The sequence below is a fragment of the Gopherus evgoodei genome, chromosome 14 (genome assembly GCF_007399415.2).
Source record: "Gopherus evgoodei ecotype Sinaloan lineage chromosome 14, rGopEvg1_v1.p, whole genome shotgun sequence".
Lineage (NCBI taxonomy): Eukaryota > Metazoa > Chordata > Testudines > Testudinidae > Gopherus > Gopherus evgoodei.
The window spans coordinates 9,115,721-9,137,974 of record NC_044335.1 but is presented as its reverse complement, the minus strand read 5'-3'; the positions used below and the strand labels follow the sequence as shown (position 1 = coordinate 9,137,974).

The following is a 22,254-nucleotide window of genomic DNA, read 5'->3' as shown; positions in this document are numbered from 1 at the left end:
TGTCAGATACATTAGCCCATTTTAAATTATGGTTTTTATTACAAAAGCTTATTTTTACATTCATTGTCATTCTAATTGACTTTTTTAATGTTCAAGAGCTGCAAAGGCCTCTATCAATGATGGAAAATGTAATTTGCGATGAGAAGAGCTTTTCAGTTACATTGTCCTACTGTCTCACCTCTTTATTTTGAAAGATATGTTTTATGCTGTGACCTCTGAACGATGGTGTGGAAAAAGGCACATGTGATTTTTTTGCTCTGTAATTCCATTCTGGAATCAGGCAGGTCAAGCTTTATAAGTCAGACCAAGCAATAGGATATACTAGCTACAGGAGCGGATTTGCCATGAAACAAACCGTGCAGTGGCATGGGGCACCCAATGACGGGGGGGCCCCCAAAATGCAGGACAAATATCTGACAACCTGTCTCTGAGTCCTGGCCAGCGGCGCAGCAGAGCTCAGGCAGGCTGCCTGCATGCCATGGCCGGTGGCCCCACACTGCTCCCGGAAGCAGCCAGAGCTCAGGCAGTGCATGGAGACCCGCTGCTCCCCTCTCCGTAAGGGGCACGCAGAGACATGCCAGCAGCAGGGCTAAAGTGGCTCCCTGCTCACTCTGCCTCTCTCCATCCATGCCATGCCACTTCCAGAAGCGGCCAGCATGTCCCTGCAGCCCCTGGGGTGTGTGTCTCCACGTGCTGCCTCGCCCCGAGCACCGACTCTGCAGCTCCTATTGGCTGCGGGGGACAGCGCTTGCGAGCAGCAGCATGTGGACACCGCCCTGGCCCACCCCACCTAGGAGCCACTGCCAGAGGAGTGTGTGTGCCTGTCGCTTTGGGAGTCAGGCCGCATGAGGTAAGCGCCACCCCCCTATACCAAGCCACCTGCCCCAACCCAGAGCCTGCACCCCGCAGCCAAACTTCCTCCCGGAACTCGCACCGCTCACCTCCTCCCACACCCCAACCCCCTGGCCCAGCCCAGAGCCTGCACCCAGCACCCAAACTCCCTCCCAGAGCCTGCCCCCCACATTCCCTCCTGCATCCCAGCTCCCTGCCCCAATCAAGGTACCTCACTTTATTTTCATTTACTTCCCATTACTTATAATATAGGAGGAGGATGAATTAAAAAAAGAATGAAAAATAGGGTTTGGGGGGAAATAAGAGAGAATGTTCTTTTTCTTGGCTGGGGCCCGAGTAGGGGACGGGCAACAGTGAAGCTGCGCACAGGACACCACTAACCCTAAATCTGCCACTGACTAGCTGAATAGGATACACTAGCTGTGGTTGCAAGCAGTAGAAAGTTTCTTTCTTTTACCTTGGTGCAATGTTTTTTTCCCTTCATACCTGATGTATTATCTGCCACACTTGAGGAAAGAACTATGCAGTAAAAAATTGTGAAGGGTGAAGACAATAGATTTCAAGAAAAACTACATGCAGAGTTAAAATGGATCTAACAGCAGTAATACAGCTTCCCATTCTGTCAGTTGAATAAAAGGATGAAGAGAGAGAATGCACGACATCTGCTATTGACACTTTGAAGGTCTTTTTTTCAAGGTAGCTGTAAAGGCATTAATGGCACCGTTTTTCCAAAACACGATGGAAAAGTAGCATTAAAAAAAAAGACCCTGCTAACCATTATAATATTGTCTTTGTGTGCCAGGCAGGAAGCTTGTTGAAAAAAAATGACAAGAAAAGGACTTCAGTCATCTGCTAAATAGTCAAGAGGTTTTACACGAGAGATAAGAGTTACATTTTTTCCAATTTTTATTTTACTCCAGAACAGATCTGGGATATGCTGTAAAGAAACACAGAACTACCTGAAAATAGTTCTGTTAGCTAGCAGACGGATGGCAGGCAGTTGACACACAACAGCAGTTATTAGTTGTCCAGTCCTCTTCTCTTCACTTCAGTGAATTCTTGTTGGGTATAAATACTGTAGTGCTCAGAAGAAAAGAAAGAGGAAGAATTCAGAGCTTCCTAACCGCTTTAGATTAAAGGACTTTGGATAGCTCGCCTTGATTGCAAGTCCCTTGGAGTCCGCACAGCCCAAGTTTGTCTCATTTTCCCTCTTGTGCTCAGTGAAGTGATGCTGAGGCACCATGAAGAGACAAGGAGAAAAAATGTTTTAAAAACCACAGCGAGACAGAGCAAAATATGAAATGTTCATTCCCATTGCTCAGCTAAATACCCGGGGAGAGCTAGAGCCTCCAAATAGAATTTGAAAACCCTGCATTCTCCCTGCAGATGTCTCTTCACTTGGGAAAAAGATGTGTTCTTAAGGCAAGTTAGCTAATATGTAGGAACTAAGATGAGGTAAAATTTTAGTGATGACAAGGTGATCTGTGGCTTTTATATGAGTTAGCAGGGTGAGGGAAAGACTATAGCAGGGGCGGGCAAACTTTTTGGCCTGAGGGCCGCATCCGGTTTCCAAAATTGTATGGAGGGCCGGTTAGGGGAGGCTCTGCCTCCCCAAACAGCAAGGCATGGCCCGGCCCCTGCCCTCTATCTGACACCCCGCACACTTCTCACCCCTGACGCCCACTCCCTGGGACTCCTGCCCCATCCAACCCCCCTTTTCCCTGACAGCCCCCAGACTCCCCACTGCCCCATCCAACCCCCCATTCCTGACTGCGCCCCCAGGTCCCCTGCCCTTCTCCCTGTCCCTTGATCACCCCTGGAACCTCCCACTGCTCCATCCAACCCTGCCCCTTCCTGACTGCCCCCCCCCAGGGCCCTTGCCCTTCTCCTTGTCCCCTGACCGGCCCCGGAATCCCTGCCCCTGACTGCCCTCCACCGCCCATCCAACCCCCTCTCTCCTTCCTGACTGCCCCAGCTGGGACCCCTCCCCATTCAACCCCCATTCCCTGCCCTCTAACTGCCCTGACCCCTACCCACACCCCTGCCCCCTGACCACCACCCCAAACTCCCCTGTCCTCTATCCAACTGCCCCGCTCCCTGCCTCCTTACCGCGCTGCCGGGAGCACCAGTGGCTGGTAGCACTACAGCCACGTCACCCAGCGCACCAGGACAGACAGCCAGGCTGCCCGGCTGGAGCCAGCCACGCCACCGCGCAGCACAGAGCACCGGGTCAGGCCGGGCTCTGCAGTTGTGCTGCCCCAGGAGCTCACACCCCCACCACTGAGAGCATTGCGCTGGTGGCGGGGCAAGCTAAGGCTGCGTGGGAGGGGGAACAGCAGGGGAGGGGCCGGGGGCCAGCCTCCAGGGGCAGGAGCTCAGGGGCCAGACAGGAGGGTCCCGTGGGCTGTAGTTTTCCCACATCTGGACTATAGGAACCCTAGGGTGTATCTGAGTCTGCTAACTCATGTTAAAACTACAAGCTGTCTTATCGTCACTAGAATTTTACCACATAGTAGTTAGCACATTAGCTATCACCAGTTAAGAACACTTTATTTTCCTAGTGAAGATAATGTGACAGAGCCGTAGTCTGATTGTTCTTTTCTCAGCTGTATATCAATTATTTGAGTAAAAACTAGAATAATGGTGAAGTTTTTTTAAAGCTAACAAGAAGAGAGGTTGCATTACCTAGTGTTAGTGGAGACCTGTGAGAGTCCTTAGTGCTGCTAATTTGTCTCACTCTGTTAGCCTTTTTGGAAAGTACAGCCCCTGGGAGATGGGGCTTTGAATAACAAGGTTATGGAGCTAGGAAGCTGGCATCGTGTTTGTGTAGCGCTGTTTAAGTGGCAACCATCTTCCTGTGATTTAAGAATGATTTACCTACCTGAGTCACTGTAGCATCTGAACCAGGGAGATTAACTACAGCCTGGCGTATAAAAACTGATGCTTCAAGAACTTAACTCTGTGTTACCAGAATTGGTCTTGCACTTTCTTGTGCTGCAAAACCCAGCACCACTCCCTGAAAGGATTTGAAAGATCCTTAGGTCCATTCTCCAAGCAGGCACCAGAAAGCATATCTGAATGCTTTAGTTAATGTGATTTTGGAAATATAGAAAGCCCCTCCCACCCATCACCCAAAAAAAGAAAGAGAATGAGTCCAAATTGAATTATATGGACTAATGTTATCCACCTCATTACATCCCTTCTGAGTAAATTGCAGATCATTAAGGAGGGGAAAAGATCACAGCAGTGTCATCTTATAAACTCAAAGGGCATTATTGTTCTGCCACTGAAAATCACCCACTCGTGGGAAACTGCTCGGCATTAAACTGTGACTTGGTTGCTTCTTAGATCTTGAGGCCTCTTCCCCGTTCCTTCATCCTCCAGTTCTTGCAGTCACTTGCGTTTTAGAATAAACACTTAGAGAACGCTACTGTTCTCTCATTTTCTGTTCATTTCCTTTTGGATTGTGCATGTGGCTCCTTTCACCTTGGCCTCCATCAACATGCTGAAAGGAATATGGGTAGCAAGGAGCTTTTGGAGGAATCTACCCCCCTCATGCCATTGAACTATCCCTTTTATATTCTTAACATGCAATAACAGGTTAGAATTGCATGAAGCTTTGTAGTAGAAAGTAAGTATTGGGGTTTGTAATCCATGCTAAAAGTTACAGTATTTGCAATTTATTCCAGGCTTGTTTGGTTAAAATGTACACCTTGAACCATTCCGAGGATTCTATCACTGGAAGTATTCACAGCAAGAGCTGGGTGACATTTGGTGTGTTGCTTTTGGTGGCTTCCTGAAGCGGTTCCATTTTGTATAAAATATTTCAGTGGTCATAGTGCCAGAGAAAGAGAATAGGAATGACACTGTCACACACAGGTGAGGGCACTCTTGGTGGGGGGAGACCAGGGGGTCCAGTCCCTGCTCCTCTGGATATGTAATTACTTATACAAAGTGGAACAGCTTCAGCAGGACAGCTTGGAAGATATCTGTCCTATAGCCTGTTTGGGGCACTCATCTGGGAACGGAGAAACCTGAGTTCCAGCCCTTGTTCTAGAGTGGGCATCTGAAGCTGACTATCCCACATCTCAGGAGAAAGCCCTAGCCACTGGGCTATTGAATCTAGCCCTTCAATTGTTTTGGTTTTATTTAAAATACCTTAAATGAAAAGTTTCATTCAACCAGGAATATAATTTTTCTGATATTTTTGATTAACAAAATATGCTGAAAAGTTTGGGTTTCAGTTCGACCCAAAAAGTCACTTGTTCCCACAGTGCTATTTACAGCAGCATTAACCGCTAACGCTGCTAAATAAATGTCACCTTAGCAAAATGGAACTAATCACACAGAGATGGTACATACCTCTGCTGCTTCTGGGTGTATAAATCAGGATGTGGCTCTTCGTTGGGAGCCACATCCCATCTGTTATGGAAGCAGGGGAGGGGAAAGATTAGGGTGTTTTAACATGCTACCTTCAACCGACACAGCTCGTCCTACGATGTGAAATCTCACTACTCTGGCTCCTGTCATTCATTGTTGCAGCCATGGTCTTGCTGTTTGTGGTGTGGATGAAACGCAGGGAAAAGGAGAGGCATACGAAGCAACTTCTGATCGACCCCGAAGATGATGTGCGGGACAACATTCTGAAATATGATGAAGAGGGAGGTGGAGAGGAAGACCAGGTGAGGAGAGCTGACACTCAGCCTGGGATCGCCCAGAATAATTTCTCTGCATCTTACAAACCTCAAAATCTTCATTCTGCTCCCAAGTGTGATATTTTAGATAAGAAGTGGCTGCCAGGCTCCTCCTGGCCAGGGAGTAGCCACGATATATATATTAGCTGTTACAGAGGTGTATTAGAAGTTACAGTTTATATTGGGGGGGTCATTGATTTCTATGCACAGCCTCAAGATCTTTCCTCATTTATGCCTGTGCAACTCAGTGTTTGGTACACTCCTTGTCCCCCCAAACCTTCCCTGGGGAGACCAAGACCCAAACCCCCTGGGTCTTAAAACAAGGGGAAATAAACCATTCCCCTTCCCCTTTCCTTTTCCCTCCCAGATTTTCCCCTCCCTGGGTTATCCGGAGAGATACTGTGATTCAAACATCTTGAATCTTAAAACAGAGAGGAAATTCACCATCCCCCGCCCCTCCTTTCCCCCACCAATCCCTGGTGAGTTCGACCCAGTCCCCTTGGGTCTTACACAAGGACAAAATCAATCAGGTTCTTAAAAAGAAAAGCTTTTAATTAAAGAAAGAAAAGGTAAAAATTATTTCTGTAAAATTAAGATGGAAAATGTTTACAGGGTCTCAGCTTTACATAGACCAGAGGGACTCCCTCCCCCCTAGTTTAAGTATAAGTTACAGCAAACAGAGGTAAAATAGCCTTCCAGCAAAATACACATTTGCAAATCAAGAAAACAAATATAAAGACTAATTTGCCTCCTATCTAGTACTTACTATTTAGAACATGACAGACTGTTTCAGAAAGATTGGAGAAAACTGGTTGCATGTTTGGCTCCTCTTAATCCCAAGAGAGAACAACAAACAGCACAAAACAAAGACTTCCCTCCACCAAGATTTGAAAGTATCTTGTCTTCCGATTGGTCTTTTGGTCAGGTGTCAGCCAGGTTCACTGAGCTTGTTAACCCTTTACAGGTAAAAGAGACATTAACCCTTAACTATCTGTTTATGACGGAGGGGGTCATTGATTTATATGCACAGCTTCAAGTTCTTTCCTCATTTATGCCTGTGCAACTCTGTTGGCTTCAGCGGTGTTGCATGAGCATATATAAGAAGCAAGGTGTTCCATTATATGTAGTTGGGACAATGCAGCATGGATGGGACATTTCCAGGCATGTTGGACAGTGATACGGGTCAGATGCAGCATTTATCTACATAAACCTATCTACTGGGGTAAATTTGACAAGCCAACATATTGACACTAACATAAAAACAAAATTTCTATTATTTCACTAATTAAAATTGTGTATTTCACATTTAGATGGCTGAATAAAATCAGATAGCAGCTACCACCCTCCCCTGGGTTCCTTGGCCCCAAGGTTTTCTTGAGCCTTGGGCTTTTTCTGCATTTCCTTAATAGTCTCTAATGTGCCTTTCATTTCTCTTAATTTCTGGCCTTAATTTGTAAGAAATTACAAGAAATTACGCGTCCACACTAGGGCACATTACTTCGGTGGTGTGCGTCCATGGTCCCAGGCTACCATCGATTTCCGGAGTGATGCACTCTGGGTAGCTCAGTAAAAGAATGGGACCAAGAACTTCGATTTCCGTCCACACTAACCCTAATTACCCTAGTAATATCGATTTTAGGCTTACTCCTTTCGTTTAGCTGGAGTACAGAAATCGATTTTAAGACCCCTTAAAATTGATTTTAAGTGCCTTGTAATGTGGACGGGTACGCTGTTTAAATTGATTTAACGCTGTAGTGTGGACCTGGCCTTAGCTACAAGGGCACACTGTTGACTCATATCCAGCTTCTCGTCCACTGTAATCTCCAGGTCCTTTTCTGCAGAACTGCCGCTTGGCCAGTCAGTCCCCAGCCTATAGCGGTGCATGGGATTCTTCCGTCCTAAGTGCACTTGTCCTTGTTGAACCTCAGGACCAACCCCTGGGGCACTCTGCTTGATACCGGCTGCCAACTAGATATCGAGCCATTGATCAGTACCTGTTGAGCCCAATGATCTAGCCAGCTGTCTATCCACCTTATACTCCATTCATCCAATCCATACATCTTTAACTTACTGGCAGAATACTGTGGGAGACTGTATCAAAAACTTTGCCAAAGTCAAGATATATCACATCCACCGCTTTCCCCATATCCACAGAGCCAGTTACCTCATCATAGAAAGCAATCAGGTTGGTCAAGTATGACTTGCCCTTGGTGAATCCATGTTGACTGTTCCTGATCACCTTCCTCTCCAAGTTCTTCAAAATGGATTCCTTGAGGACGTGCTTCATGATTTTTCCAGGGACTGAAGTGAGACTGACTGGCCTGTAGTTCTCCATATTCTCCTTCTTCCCTTTTTTAAAGATAATTGCCTTTTTCCAATCATCTGTGACCTCCCCCGATCACCAGGAGTTTTCAAAGATAACGGCCAATGGCTCTGCAATCACATCAGCCAACTCCCTCAGCACCCTCAGATGCCTTGCATCCGGCTCCATGGACTTGTGTATGTCCAGCTTTTCTAAATAGTCCTTAACCTTTCTGAGGTCCCTAACTGAGGGCTGCTCACCTCCTCCCCATACTGTGCTGCCCAGTGCAGCAGTCTGGGAGCTGATCTTGTCTGTGAAGACCGACGCAAAAAAAAGATTTGAATACTTCAGCTTTTTCCACATCTTCTGTCACTAGATTGCCTCCCCCAATCTGTAAGTTCCCACTCTTCCCCGACCTTCTTTTTGTTGCTAACATACCTGTAGAAACCCTTTTTCTTACCCTTCACATCCTTTGCTAGCTGCACTCCAATTGTGCTTTGGCCTTCCCAATTACACCCCTGCATGCTCGAGCAATATTCTTATACTCCTCCCTAGTCATCTGTCCAAGTTTCCACTTCTTGTAAGCTTCCTTTTTATGTTTAAGCTCACTGAAGATTTCTCTGTTAAGCCAAGCTGGTCACCTGCCATATTTGCTATTCTTTCTGCACATTGGGATGGTTTGTTCCTGCACCCTCAATAAAGCTTCTTTAAAATGCAGCTAGCTTTTCTGGACTCCTTTCCCCCTCATATTAGCCTCCCAGGAAATCCTGCCCATCCGTTCCCTGAGGGGGTCAAAATCTGCTTTTCTGAAGTCCAGCAGAGTACGTATTTCTGCTGATCTCCTTTCTTCCTTTTGTCAGGATCCTGAACTCAACCATCTCATGGTCACTGCTGCCCAGGTTGCCAGTCACTTCTACTTCCCCTCGCAATTCTTCCCTGTTTGTGAGCAGCAGGTCAAGAGGAGCACAGCCGCTAGCTGGTTCCTTCAGCACTTGCACCAGGAAGTTGTCCCCAACACTCTCCCAAAACTTCCTAGGTTGTCTGTGCATTGCTGTCTTGCTATCCCAGCAGATGTCCGGGTGATTGAAGTCTCCCATGAGAGCCAGGGCCTGTGATCTGAAAACTTCTGTTAGTTGTCCTAAGAAAGCCACATCTACCTCATCCTCCTAGTCTGTTGGTCTATAGCAGACGCCCACCACGACATCACACTTGTTGCTCTCGCCTCTAAACTTAACCCAAAGACACTCAACAGGTTTTTCTCCAGTTTCATACTGGAGCTCTGAGCAATCATACTGCTCCCTTACATATAGTGCAACTCCTCCACCTTTTCTGTCATGTTGTATTGTGTAGAAGGGGGAGAGTTACAGATAAAAAGAAAATATTGATATATACTATGCATCTGAGGAAGTGGGTATTCACCCACGAAAGCTCATGCTCCAAAACGTCTGTTAGTCTATATGGTGCCACAGGATTCTTTGCTGCTTTTACTATGTGTGGAATTTTCAATTTGTGTGTGTATAGTATGATCATGGTACATAGATCATAGATCTAATGTACAGCTGTAAATTGCTTATGCATTTGTTCCTGCCTATCTCAGATTATTTTAGTGACTTTTAGAAATGTATTAATTTTCTTCTCTCCGACCCCTGGCAGTTGCACTCACAACTAAGGTCCCTGGCTTTTCAGGTGGAGATATACCAGAAATAGTCTCATTAAAAACTCTCTAAACCATTTCCAAAATAGATCTTCTCTAAAATCTGTTGTTCATATAGAATACATAAAGCTGTGAGGTGGTATAAATGATTTATCAGCATTTGTTTGTTGTGGGCTGCACAGCTTCGTACATACAGATGCGCAATGTCATATTAACTGTTGGTGTGAATGGATTCAACTCTAACAGAGTCAATGGAACAGAGCTCATTTATTTCAGAAGTGAGTATGGCCAGGAACTGTAATACAAAGGGCAAACAGAACTGCCCTAGAATCTCATTTTCCTTTAGGTATATCACTATTCTGGCATCACTTTTATCGTAAAAGGAATTTTTATGGTTTCTGTTATGGTAGTGCTTAAGATCCCCAGTCACGGACCAGGACAACATTGTGCTAGGTACTGTAAAAACACAGAAGAAAAAGACAATCCTTGCCCCAGAGAATTTCCAATCTAAGTATAAGAGACAATACATAGGTACAGATAGACAGGGGAATACAAGGAAACAATAAAACAGTGTTGGCATCAGTGCTGTACTAACGTCAAAACGCTGGACTTATGAACTCAATCAGAGCCATTTAACAGAATCCAGAGTCAACTCCAATAGTCTGCTTTCCCTACATTTACAGAAGCCCCTCTGACATCCATGGGAAAGAAGCTTCTCAGAGTCCAAGTTCTTATTCAGCACAAAAATCCTCATAATTAGCATTTCTCTTGCTTTCTTCTTTCTTGTTTTTAATATCATGAAGAAATTATTTATAAATACTGCTCCTGTCGATTTAAGCATCCCACATCCAAGGGCAGTTCTCTGTAGTAGGAACAGTTTAACCAACAGAACAAAGTAATAAATATTCAAACCAGCTGAAAAATCTGGTTTTAAGCAACTGTAATGTGGTTTTAGGAAGAATTCTTTAAAAATAGCAGCAAAGAAAGTGCAGCAAAACACCATTACAGTTATGAATTTGAAATATTACCTAGTGCTTGCTACATGGTAAAATCTTAGTCTCATTTTTACAGTAATAGATCTATAGGAAAAGAACCTATTCATCACAAAAGATCTATATCCATACATGCTATTCCAGTTTGTTTTTAATCTTTTAAAATACAGAAACATTATTGCAATAATATAGCTACCAATATTGATTTTCTTACAGTAAATTACATATTTGATCAAAATGTTGCACATATAGCCACAGCCACACATGTGCAATAAATCCAAGTTGTTATCACAAATATATAGGCTATTGAAGTTAAATACGCACAGTGTTTCAAATATATTTGATTTAACTTAGGTGTTAAATTGGTTGTAAATGGGGTTAGTCTCATGGAGCACACATGGGTCAGTTTTATGAGCTATTTATAGATTAGGTTACCACAACCAACGATGCCATATAGATGGTGGTGAAATTTTGCTATTGACTTCAGTTGAAACAGAATTGGGGCCATCAAGTTATTTATTTGCCAGTGTAGTGTAGACATTCTTGAAAATCTCAACAAAAAGCTCTAGGTTTCACTCTGTGCATCTCCATTTGTTACAGGATTATGATTTAAGCCAACTTCAACAGCCAGAGACTGTTGATCATGTACTGAACAAGGCACCTGGAGTCAGACGAGTGGATGAGAGACCCATTGGTGCTGAACCCCAGTATCCTATAAGACCAGTAATCCCCCATCCTGGGGACATTGGTGACTTTATTAATGAGGTATGTTCTTTTAGGTTTTCTCTATCACTTCTCAAGGCTTGTTCAGTCATCTAATGTCGCTGATACAAAATGCTTGGAGTAAAATTTACCAACACATTTTCAGTTCTCGCCATAGGCCAAAATTCTGCTCCCATTACTCAGGCAAGTGATCAAACAGAAGTCAATGGATATGATGGAAACAGGACTTGGCCCTGCAAAGACTTTAAAGCCAAAATAAGCCAAAATGCAACAATGAAGCCCAAAGTTTATCTTCTACTTTCACCCAGAATGCATGTAGCTTTTCATCTTCAAATAACTGTGCCCTAATCCTGCTCCCATTTCAGTGCCTAGGACTTTCGCAATTGCCTGAAATGAAAGCAGCATCTGGTTCTGACCAAGAGAGGGTTTTTTACCGATGGAGAAGCTGTGGCAGAGGGGTTACATGACTTATTCACAGCCACAAAAGCTATCAGGATCTCCTGCCTCCCAGACCCCTATCAGTTTGCATGCCTCCATTATCATCAAGCACTGTTTAGCACCAAAACCTTTTCATAGAAGAGAAATGCTTCTCATAACTGAGCAGAGCACATTAGATTATTGCAACTTTACTGCACTTTTAATTCTTTTTAAATGTTTATCCAATAATTTTTTTAATGAATGATTGTGTGTTTGCAAACCAATCAATGTGTTATTTCCTCTGAGACAAAACACAATTCATTTCATATGTCAGAAATATAAATGTGGCAGCAATTTAATTCTATCATACACCAATTTCTGCTGGGTTTTTTTCTTATTCTTCTAATTAAATTCTTTCTCCCCTTCTTTTCACTGATGTTTATGTAACCCTTCTGCCCCTCTGAGTTGGCAGCAACAAGGGCCAGGTTCAGTATCCAGGGGTTCCGTTTCAGTAACACAATGCATAACCGGCTCGAGCCCCCACCCAGTGACCTGGGACACACATATCACACCCTCCTGGGCGCCTCTAGGAGGCAATACTTCCCCTCTCGCAAGCACGGAGTCTGAGTGTAGCAAAATCTTTTTAATAAAGGAAGGAATGCGGCATCCCACTGGAGAAACACCACAAACAGGGTTATAACACAAACCATAAACAAAAACCCACCTCCAATTACATTTGGCGCTGTCCTTTTTCCCCTTAGGGTTTTAAGTCCAATCACCCCAAAGTCCAACAACCCAAAAGTCTCTGGTCAATGCCACTCCAGAGTTCGAGAGTTTATCTGTAGAGGTCCCTCCCCCCAGCCTGGGTAGAAAGGGGCACCTTACGTGGTCCGGGGCCAACTGCCCTGTCTCTCCGTGGGTTCTGCTTCCGCCTTCTCCACGAACTGCTCCGCTTCACCAGCCGCTCCACTCTGCTCCTCCAGCCATCCTCAGAAACTGCTCTGCTCCACCAGCTGCTCCATGAGCTGCTCCAGTTCTCCCTGCAAACTGCTCGGCTCCGCTCACTCTGTGGGCCGCTCCACCCGTCCCACAGCTACTCCGCTCTGCCAGCCACTGCGCTGCCACCAGCTGTCCCGTGATCCGCTCCAGCCGTCCCCGCAACTGCTCCACTCCGCCAGCCACTCTGTTCCACAGTATAACTTCAGACTCCCCCACTAGTTAGCACAGTACTCAGTGCTCTCAGCTCAATAATTTCAGCTCTTTAGTGATTTCAACTCTTAGTGATCTCAGCTCTTAGTGGGGGAGCCCCACTGCTAGTGCACCATTAGCCCAAAGTGAATTCAGCTCAGTAACCTGTATTTAGATTCTTGAGGGAATAAAAAAATCAACTCTGACATTCCACAGTGGAGAGAGAAGAGGGTGGAACTGGTGCTTCTGGCTCCACAAGGAGACTGCACCACCAGGCACAGATACCTGTCCCCAGCCTTTCTCTCCTCACTGGGGTTTTGGAACCCATGTCCCTTGTTAGCAAGTACCACCCAACTGAGGGTGAGTCATTTGTCACCAAGCAGTCCCACAGCTTGGCAGTCTGGGATAGGGTAGGCGTGCCTATGCAAATACACTCTCTGAAATTCTTTCCACCAGATGTCAGGGTAGAGCTTATCCTGACTCTGCTTACATTTACATACCTCTGTGTGCAGACACATTTCCACTATTATTCAGTCCAGTAAAACTAATTCCACCCACTCGTACCTTGACTGCAGTTTCTGGAAATAATTAATAAAGAGGAACTTTTGCTGTAGATTAGGTACTTTCCATTATGTTAGTTTTCCCTTATACTGGACCGGAATTAAATCAGTATCCGTATCCCAGGACTTCTAGCCTAGCCCAGCCTGTCCCCAACTGCAGCCATATAAAAGGCTCTGTGCAGAGTGAACCAGAGAACAGGCCTTTCTAAAATGTGCCAGAGACTCACCTAGTACAGGTGAAGCACAAAATTTCATCCTAAGTGTTTTGCTGGGTCAAGGCCACCTACCCCTGTTGAAATCTGTCTGTCTAGGTACTTACAGTCCCCATTATCACAGTCCCTGAAGAATTCTATTAAGTTTAACAGTGTGATATATTGTGTTAGAATTGCAAGGTATCACTTTATGAATTGTGGGAAAGTGGTGTTCCTGGTCCTGCTTGCAGACTAGTGGGGCTCTGTAGTGAAGTGTGTGATCTGAGAGAAGCACTCAGTTCTGCAGACAGACAGCCTAGAGTTAGGTGGGATGACTTTGTCTCTCAGTTTTTAGGGAGCAGTCTGCTTTGTCTCTCTCTGGTTTTGGGTTCTTGTGTGTTATCATTCTGAATTCTAAGAAATAAAGCAGGGTTCCATTACAATCTTCCAGGAAGCATATTTATATTTTTCTCTAACTTCTCTCTGTGTACACCCTGAATGTAACAAACAGCATCTATTACTACAGTTTCTTTGTAATCCCAGGGCTTGAGAGCAGCAGATAATGACCCTACAGCCCCACCATATGATTCCCTGCTGGTCTTCGACTACGAGGGGAGTGGATCTACTGCAGGCTCCGTCAGCTCCCTCAACTCCTCAAGCTCCGGCGATCAGGATTATGACTACCTTAACGACTGGGGGCCTAGGTTCAAGAAACTGGCAGACATGTATGGGGGAGGCGAGGAAGATTAAACTGACCTCATGTTCTTATTTAAAAAAAAAAGGAAGAAAAACATTTTAAAAAAAGACGAAAACAGGAAAAAAAAGAGACAATGAAGAAGCAAGAACTGTACAGAAGTGGCAGCTTTTTTAATTAATATCCCCTGCTGACTGTATTATTTTTAGTGGTGATTTAGGAGGTTTTTCTTTTTGTTTTTTTCTTTTTGTTTTTTTAATGGGTTTGGTTGGGGTTTTTTAGAACATTGAGCTGTCTAGCATGAACACTTGTCTCTGCTGCATTTTTTTTTATGTCAGCTGGGATATCACTCATTTATCCGCTTTATGACTAAAGAGAGTGAAAGGCACTCTGTCTTAACTTGAATTTCTTAGAACAGAAGCACTGTTTTTAAAATATATATATATATATATATTTGAAAGTGCCTTTTGGTACATGTATCAGATTCCCTTCAATCTCAGGAGTGATCAGAACAAACATACAAAAACAAATGTTTCAACCATCTTGAGCAGCACTCTCTATGACCCTAAGCCAGTTCTAGCTGGGAAGGAGTTAACAAAAGGAACTGTGGAGATTGTTTCTTTTTTGCCTTTTTTTTTTTAAGTGGATGACTTGTTTTGGGGTGGGGGGAAAAAATCTTAACAGCCATCGTTAAGCCTAAGCAGGTGGTGAATTAGTCATATTGTTGTATATAATTCAGTTTTATCAGATGCAAAATATTGACTGGGGTTTCTCCTGTAACCTGGTCACACTTGATGTAGCTGCATAGAACTATAGCATTGATAAGCCTTTGGTTATTGCAACAAAGAATCTTAAACAGACCTTGCATAAACCCTACAGTAAATCATGAGATGACCAAAGGCCATTTGTTTGTTTTTTGCTATCGATGTGTTCTTGGCTCCCCCAACCTTTTGAGTAGTGTAAATAAAAGCTGGGTTACATGTTGCTGTCATGCATCCATCATGATGCTTGTTAGTATGAAAATCAATGCTGTATTCTTAGCTTAACCATACACAGGGACATAGCATAATCAGTAACTCGAGACTAGGGCAGTGTTAATAACATGGACAGTTGATCAGTGCATTACCATGATATTAGGATAAAGTAGGTGTAGTACAGTATTAATGCCTTTGAGCATCAGTAGCCAAAGGTCAACAGCATCATGTAACCCAACTAATGTGTGTCCTTTATATTTGATGGGTCGGCACTTCTATCTATAGTAAATGTCTTTTGGAGAAGAAAAGCAACAAGGACCTAGTAAGTATTTTGTGGTAAACATGCTCCAACATTGCCAATTAAGCAAGAGTTTTGCAGCATCCAGACACAATGTCTATAAATGGTAGCATACTACCTAGTTTATATGTAGGGTCAGTTTAACCAATAACAAATAGTAGTTAGCTTTTTTTATTATTATTATTATTATTATTACATTTTTCCTTTACTGATTTGGACTAGTGGCTTTATGTCTAATGTTTGTAAAATGATTTAGACTGCATGGATGTGTAATATAAACCACATTTAATGGATTATGAGCCACTTAATTCATGTGCTATGAAATCTTGGATTACCTATGTTTTATATTCTGCAGACAATTTTGCAGTGGGTTCACTAAAAAATTGTAGAAGTGCTTAGATATATTTTCATTGAAATCCAAGAATGTGCACAGTATCAGAAGGTGATTATCCAGGGGATGATCATGCTTTTTTGATATGTAGATTGAATGCTGAGAGTTAAACGGGGGGGAAGCGGGAGAGAAAGTGTGTGTGTGATAATGAATAGACATTGTTTAAGAGGGAATACTAGGCTGCAGGATTGTGTCTATAGATTTTTAAAATGCTCCTAGTGCATTTTATATGTCATTGTATCATATTTTCTATAAAATGCAATTTCTGTAAATTAATGAGCATTTGAAATGTGTCTTGTCTGAAATGGAATGTGGTAAAAGTATGCTTGAGAGGACTCAATCTCTATCTTTTATATTATTAATTACCAAGTATACCGGGGGGAGGCGGGGAAAGGGGGTTTGGTTGGCGTATCCTTTCACTATCCAGGAAGAAAACAAAACAAAAAGCATACATACAAATTTCTTGAGGAGAGAAAATTGTGGCAGGTAATACCTCAGGAAACAATGAGAAGTCCAGTGGTAACACATCACTGTTGTTCAAAAGGTACTGGTTGTCAGCAGATGCCTCATCTGAAGTGCAGTGCATGACAAATTCAGTATCTGATCCCTTTCAACAATATTTACTCCATAATTGGGAACTCAGCCTTCATCTTGCCACTTGCAGAGTATGAAAACCGTAGTTCACTAGCACCAAATACCTCACCCCTCCAGCCCTATGTAACACACTAGCAAACTTTTCTGTACAGCATCTGGCAATTCAAGTAGTTTGTACCTGCTCTGATACCTGGGGAAATAACAGCACTTGTACAGCAGCCCATTTTGAATTGCAGTCTCCTTGCAGAGATTGGGCCTATGGTCTTTATCCATGTACTGTCTTGATCCTCTTTCTTTCCAGAAAAGTGTTAGACTTGAATGGATTATAACCAGGATGGATGATGCACCTGCATGGAAACTGCCCAATCGCAACAAAATTAATGAATAAAAAACATGCACTTAGTGTTTCTCAATTAGTACATCTCAGTTGTTTGAAACCATTATTGTAACCTCCTTTTCATCAGAGGAGGAAATAAAAAAAGGGGTGGAGGGAGTTACCCAGTTTATAGACATGAGAGGCAAGCAGTGCCCAGTTCTCTCTAGCTAGCATGTTTCTTTCCCTCTATGCAGACAGCCAGTCCCTGGAAAGCTTTAATCTAAGTGAATACCAACCAGGAATCAAACCTGATGGTCCCTAGTTCTAAGTTATGCTATGCAAACCACTTGGTACCAGTTGGCTAATGCAAATAGTCTAAACATCTGTTCTGGAAGGGTTGGTGTTGCCTCTTGTGTCTTTGGTGGTGGTAGTGGATTTTCCAAAATAAAAACAGTATGGTTAGTGGTATATGTAAAAATGCTGAACTATGATAACAAGAAGTTGAGGTTAGGGAGAATGTACAATGTAACTATGTACAAGTTAATTTGATTATCCCAATGAGTGGACTTACAATGGAGACAATCAAGATATTTATCCACCAACAGTTAAAAGGACATTGCTAGGGATAAGCGTGTCACACCATTTAGTGTTTACCAATCCAAAGACTAACAGAAATCTTTCAGTGGTTTAAAATAAAGTAACCTGTTTCCATTAGAAATTTTAAAAATAAACAAACATTTCCCTGCAGCATTTGCCCCTCCAAATATTACAGCTCATGTTAGAGCATATGAGCCCATTCATGAAACAAATTAATCTGTTGTCTTCTGACCAAATTCTACTCACACTTTCCCCATAAGGCCCCAATGACGTCCATGGGGGTAACTGTGGAAAGAATCTGACCCATTGTCCAAGCTGCGGGACATGCAGAAGGGATGCAAGCAGCATAAATAGCAAAAATAAATTCACTTTTTACAGTTTTTCACCTTTATTATGTTAGTTGGAGTTTGTACGATAGGCAAGGAAATTTGCTTATATTTAAACTGACAGTGTCCCTTTAAAAAGAAGTTTGTCTCAAAGAGGCCTGACTGGAACTTTTTTGACAAACTTTGTCTTTTGCCAAAAAATTCTGATTTGTCAAAACCAAAACTGTTCACGATACAGGTTTGGGTTCAACAGATCTTCTGATGTGAAAAGTTTTGGGGGCAAAAAGTCCAAATTTTTTAACTGGAAAATTTCAATTTTTTGAGTCTTTTTGTTTCAAAATCTTTGTTAAACTATTTTTTTAAAAAAGAGGAAAATGTCCAAATAAAATATTTCTATTGACCTGAAACACCTCCATCCTCCACCCTCCAAAAAATGTCATATTTTTGGTTCGTGCAACTATGTTTTGACTTTTCATTCTGATTCAGGACAAGAAAAGAATGTGGATATGTGAACATTTCCCAGGGATGGGAAAAACCATCTCCCACCCAGCCTAGTACCAAACCATGCCTCTGAACCTTATGATGATGGTCAATGATGGGACATACTATTTTTGTTTAGAGGCAGGATGTTAGAGGCACAGGTTACCAGCTATCAAGACGCACCTGTAAGTTGTTGATTTTTTTAACAGCTAATGTATTGGGGACACTAAAGTTTATTCTCTGAATAATCTGCATAACAGTAGTAGACATACCAAGCTAATTAATGAATGATGTGGAGTCCAGACATACGAGCATGGACTCCTTCATCCTCCACTTCCCATGTGACATGGGAGATGATTGACAGAGCGATGGCTTCAGGAAGAATGGAGTGTTACCCCCTCCTGGTATCCTCGTTCTGTGATTTCCATTTTCCCTACTATGCCTCTTACAACTGCCAATAAACACTGTAGCAACCCCTCTGTCTAGGGGAAGAGGCCAGCAAGAGGCATGCTGAATGCAATGTAGAAGCCGCCCTGCCTCCCAGAGACCAAGGTTACATATAGTCTCTGAGCCAGAGATCATAAGTATCTGAAGTCACTCCCCCACCTGGGACTGCCTCATGCCAGAACATGGCCAGTGACATAGCATTAGTAAGCATAACTGTCAGTATCCAATGTATTTATTATGTAGCTTGTAAATATTAAGCATCAGTCAAGGAAATCATTTCCAACAAAGCAAAACAAGAGATGCCCTCAATGGGAGATTACGGGAAACTGACAGTAAATGGTTTCAGAGTAGCAGCCATGTTAGTCTGTATCCACAAAAAGAACAGGAGTACTTGTGGCACCTTAGAGACTAACAAATTTATTTCAGCATGAGCTTTCGTGAGCTACAGCTCACTTCTTCGGATGCACAGAATGGAACGCACAGACAGGAGATATTTATACATACAGAGAGCATGAAAAGGTGGAAGTATGCATACCAACAGGAAGAGTCTAATCAATTGAGATGAGCTATCATCAGCAGGGGAAAAAAAACCTTTTGAAGTGATAATTAAGATAATCCATAGAAGGTGTGAGGAGAACTTAACATAGGGAAATAGATTCAATTAGTGTAATGACCCAACCATTCCCAGTCTCTGTTTAAGCCTGTTATCTAATTTGCATATTAATTCGAGTTCAGCAGTCTCTCTTTGGAGTCTGTTTTTGAAGTTTTTTTTGTTGCAAAATTGCCACCTTCAAGTCTGTCACTGAATGGTTAGAGAGGTTGAGTAACCTTTGGTGCTATTAACTGTCCTTATATACTACTCATAGTTCTGTTTCTGTTTTTTGGACCAGGAGAGCTACCTTTGATTGTTTTAAGGCAATGGGGTGAAATTCACTCACGTGCAGAGGCCAGCACAAGATCAATGTACCCCTTAAGGCCTGATGCAGTGGTGCGCAGATCTGAATTCACTCCATATGGTTTCAGTGGGAATTAATTAATCCATAGTTCCCTCACACAGGGGTGAATCTCACCCATGAATAATTTCTATTGTCTGTGAAGGGTCTGTAGAACACACATGCAGCAGTTGCAACTTTGATTGGCCTAAAAAAAAATATTGAAGACAACTTATCCTGAAACTACGGGACCTTTATTTGTAACGTCTCTTGGAACTCTTCAGTGTAAATGTAAAAGTGTTGGGGGAAACAATGTATGTGTGAAAAGCATATGTTTAAAAACAGCAATGAGCCAATGTAGCTTTCTCCCAAGCAAAAATCCTTTCAGTTTCACATGGAAAGAAACAGGTATCTCAAGTACACACAAAAACCATCTACAATTGCTCACTGCAATGTGTACATAATGTAGTTATTTGCTCAAAGCTACAAATGAAGTAGGGGAAGAAACAAAAAACGTATAATTGAAGTGCTTTTTTTTTCTTTTCTTTTTGCATGTTTCCTTTTAAAATGGACAAACTGTGTAGCAGCCCGCATGATTGTGGTTGTTTTCAAGAAGACTTCTAGTGTTCTGATGTATTCACGCCGAAATGCAAAAGCAAGTGCATCAGTTAAACAAGTTCAAAAACCTTTTTTTGTAACCGTCAACAGCACAACTATTTTGTATTGTTGTTTGTACCATTTTTGTACCAAAAACAAAAGAGGGAAAAAAGGGATGAGAGTAAATGTTTTCAATGTGTTTTTAGTGCCACTGCAATCTTGGTTCAAAACTGAGTAACAGCTTTGCTGATTTATTGTGTATCAAAGCTGAACTGGTGCATTAGCGCCTAGCTCCGGTGTAATAAATAAAATCCCCCTTTTAATAGTCTCACTTGTTTGTTTGTTTTCATATACACAGCCCCTGTTCATTTAGCAAAAAAATACAGCAGCTACTAGAGTTCAATTCATCTCTTGAAGCAAGAAGATAAGGGTGAGCAATAATGATCTTAACTGTGGCCATGTCTTGCCGTGCTTGGGCAGCTGCCCTGGGCCAATAGTAAAGGTGGTGTCAACACTTCTTTTGCAAACCCCTGGTTTTCAGGATATTCCAACCTTGTTTTGTTGTTGTGCTCATTGAGTGCTCATTAAAGTGATCCCTTTACAGTGGGCTAGCACAAGGCGTAACGCAGGCAGGTGCTGTGTAACCTTGCCCACCATGTTCTGGCAATAGTCTGTGACCTTCAAACCTGCCAGCCACTCCTGGCCTCTCACTGAGCATTAATTGGGCAGATGTTTTTGCACTGCCAGCAAACACATTGTCACTTGGAATGGATGGAGGTCAGCGTGTCGCATAGCGTCTGGTGCCTTCACACTCACAGTCAATGCAGAACCTCCAACAGGCATTCAACCAACCCCTTATTCTACATACACACACACACACACATGCGCGCGCGCACAGAGCTGTTTCTTTTGTCTGGTGTGTCAGTAACAGAGAGAGGCCATGCACAGGAGTTTCTGAATGTCTCCTAGCACTAATTCACACAAGCACAGCTACTATGATATTAAGGCATTTGGGGCTAGATCCACATAGCACGACGTTGACGTGCACTAGGGACCTTTTAGTGCATGCTAGCAGGGTCTATGCAGACCAATTAATGTGCAACATGTTAGTGGGCTTTAGAAATCACACCCCTGTGGGGCGCATTGCCCCACTGTGTAGACACACCTTTAGGCACCTAACTGCCACGTTAGGTGGCAAAGTCCAGCATTTAGGTACTACTGAGATCCTTAAAACCCCTGTTCAGCAGCTGCCTCGCCACGTAAGGTCCCTACGTGCCTATACCGCTGCCTGTGTGTGCTCACACAGTTGCCTGCATCCCGATGGCATTGAGCTGATCAGTACCTAGCTCACACATAAGCCCCTGTGGAGGGTCTCAAGTTAGGTGGTTCCCTGATTATCTTGCCTGCAGGACCTGACCCAGTTCACGTTCTCAGAGCTCACCTAACCCACACAAAAGACACTGGTGGCATTGTCACAAGGTGTAAAACCATTGTGATGCTGCCTAGCTGCAGGAATGTGCACAAGTGAAGTGTTGTTGCCCCAGCTGACAATATGTTGACGCCAGTGGCTGTGCCGATGATAAACTAGCCCAACTATAAAGTACAGTATGAAGGACCCAGGCTCATAGACAAGCTCAGTAGAAATAGTAAATATGTTACCCAAATCTGCAGCCACAGTCAGCAAGGCAAAGTATCTTTTGTTCTTCCAGGGGCACACACACACATACACACTGTTGTAATTGTGCTACTAATGTGACCATAGGACCTGAAGTAGCGTTCTGTGTTAAGCTCAAAAGCTTGTCTTTCTCTCACACAGACGCGCCAGCTGTTGGGCCAATAAAAGCTATTACCTCACCCACCTTGTGTGGCTAATATCCTAGGATCAACACAGCTGCAACAGCACCACAGGCCATAGGTTTTGTCAGACCTGCTTAGACCATTGCTCCAAGTTCCTGAATGTCCTTCTCGGGCATGGTCAATGCCTGCTTCAAACTAGCATTAAAATCACACACACACATTTACAAAATTCTGATCC

General features: G+C 43.2%; 1 protein-coding gene across 2 annotated transcripts in view; it reads left to right on the top strand.

The window, feature by feature from the left end:
* CDH4 (cadherin 4) overlaps positions 1–18,107 on the top strand; it is a 701,646-nt gene extending 683,539 nt beyond the window's left edge. For both annotated transcript variants that reach the window (XM_030533430.1, XM_030533429.1), the window contains exons 14-16: positions 5,395–5,534; positions 11,095–11,259; positions 14,117–18,107. In XM_030533430.1, coding sequence (XP_030389290.1) covers positions 5,395–5,534; positions 11,095–11,259; positions 14,117–14,323 — 512 coding nt within the window. In that variant the 3' untranslated portion in view covers positions 14,324–18,107. The remainder of the gene's footprint in view (positions 1–5,394; positions 5,535–11,094; positions 11,260–14,116) is intronic.
* The last annotated feature ends 4,147 nt before the right edge of the window (positions 18,108–22,254 follow it).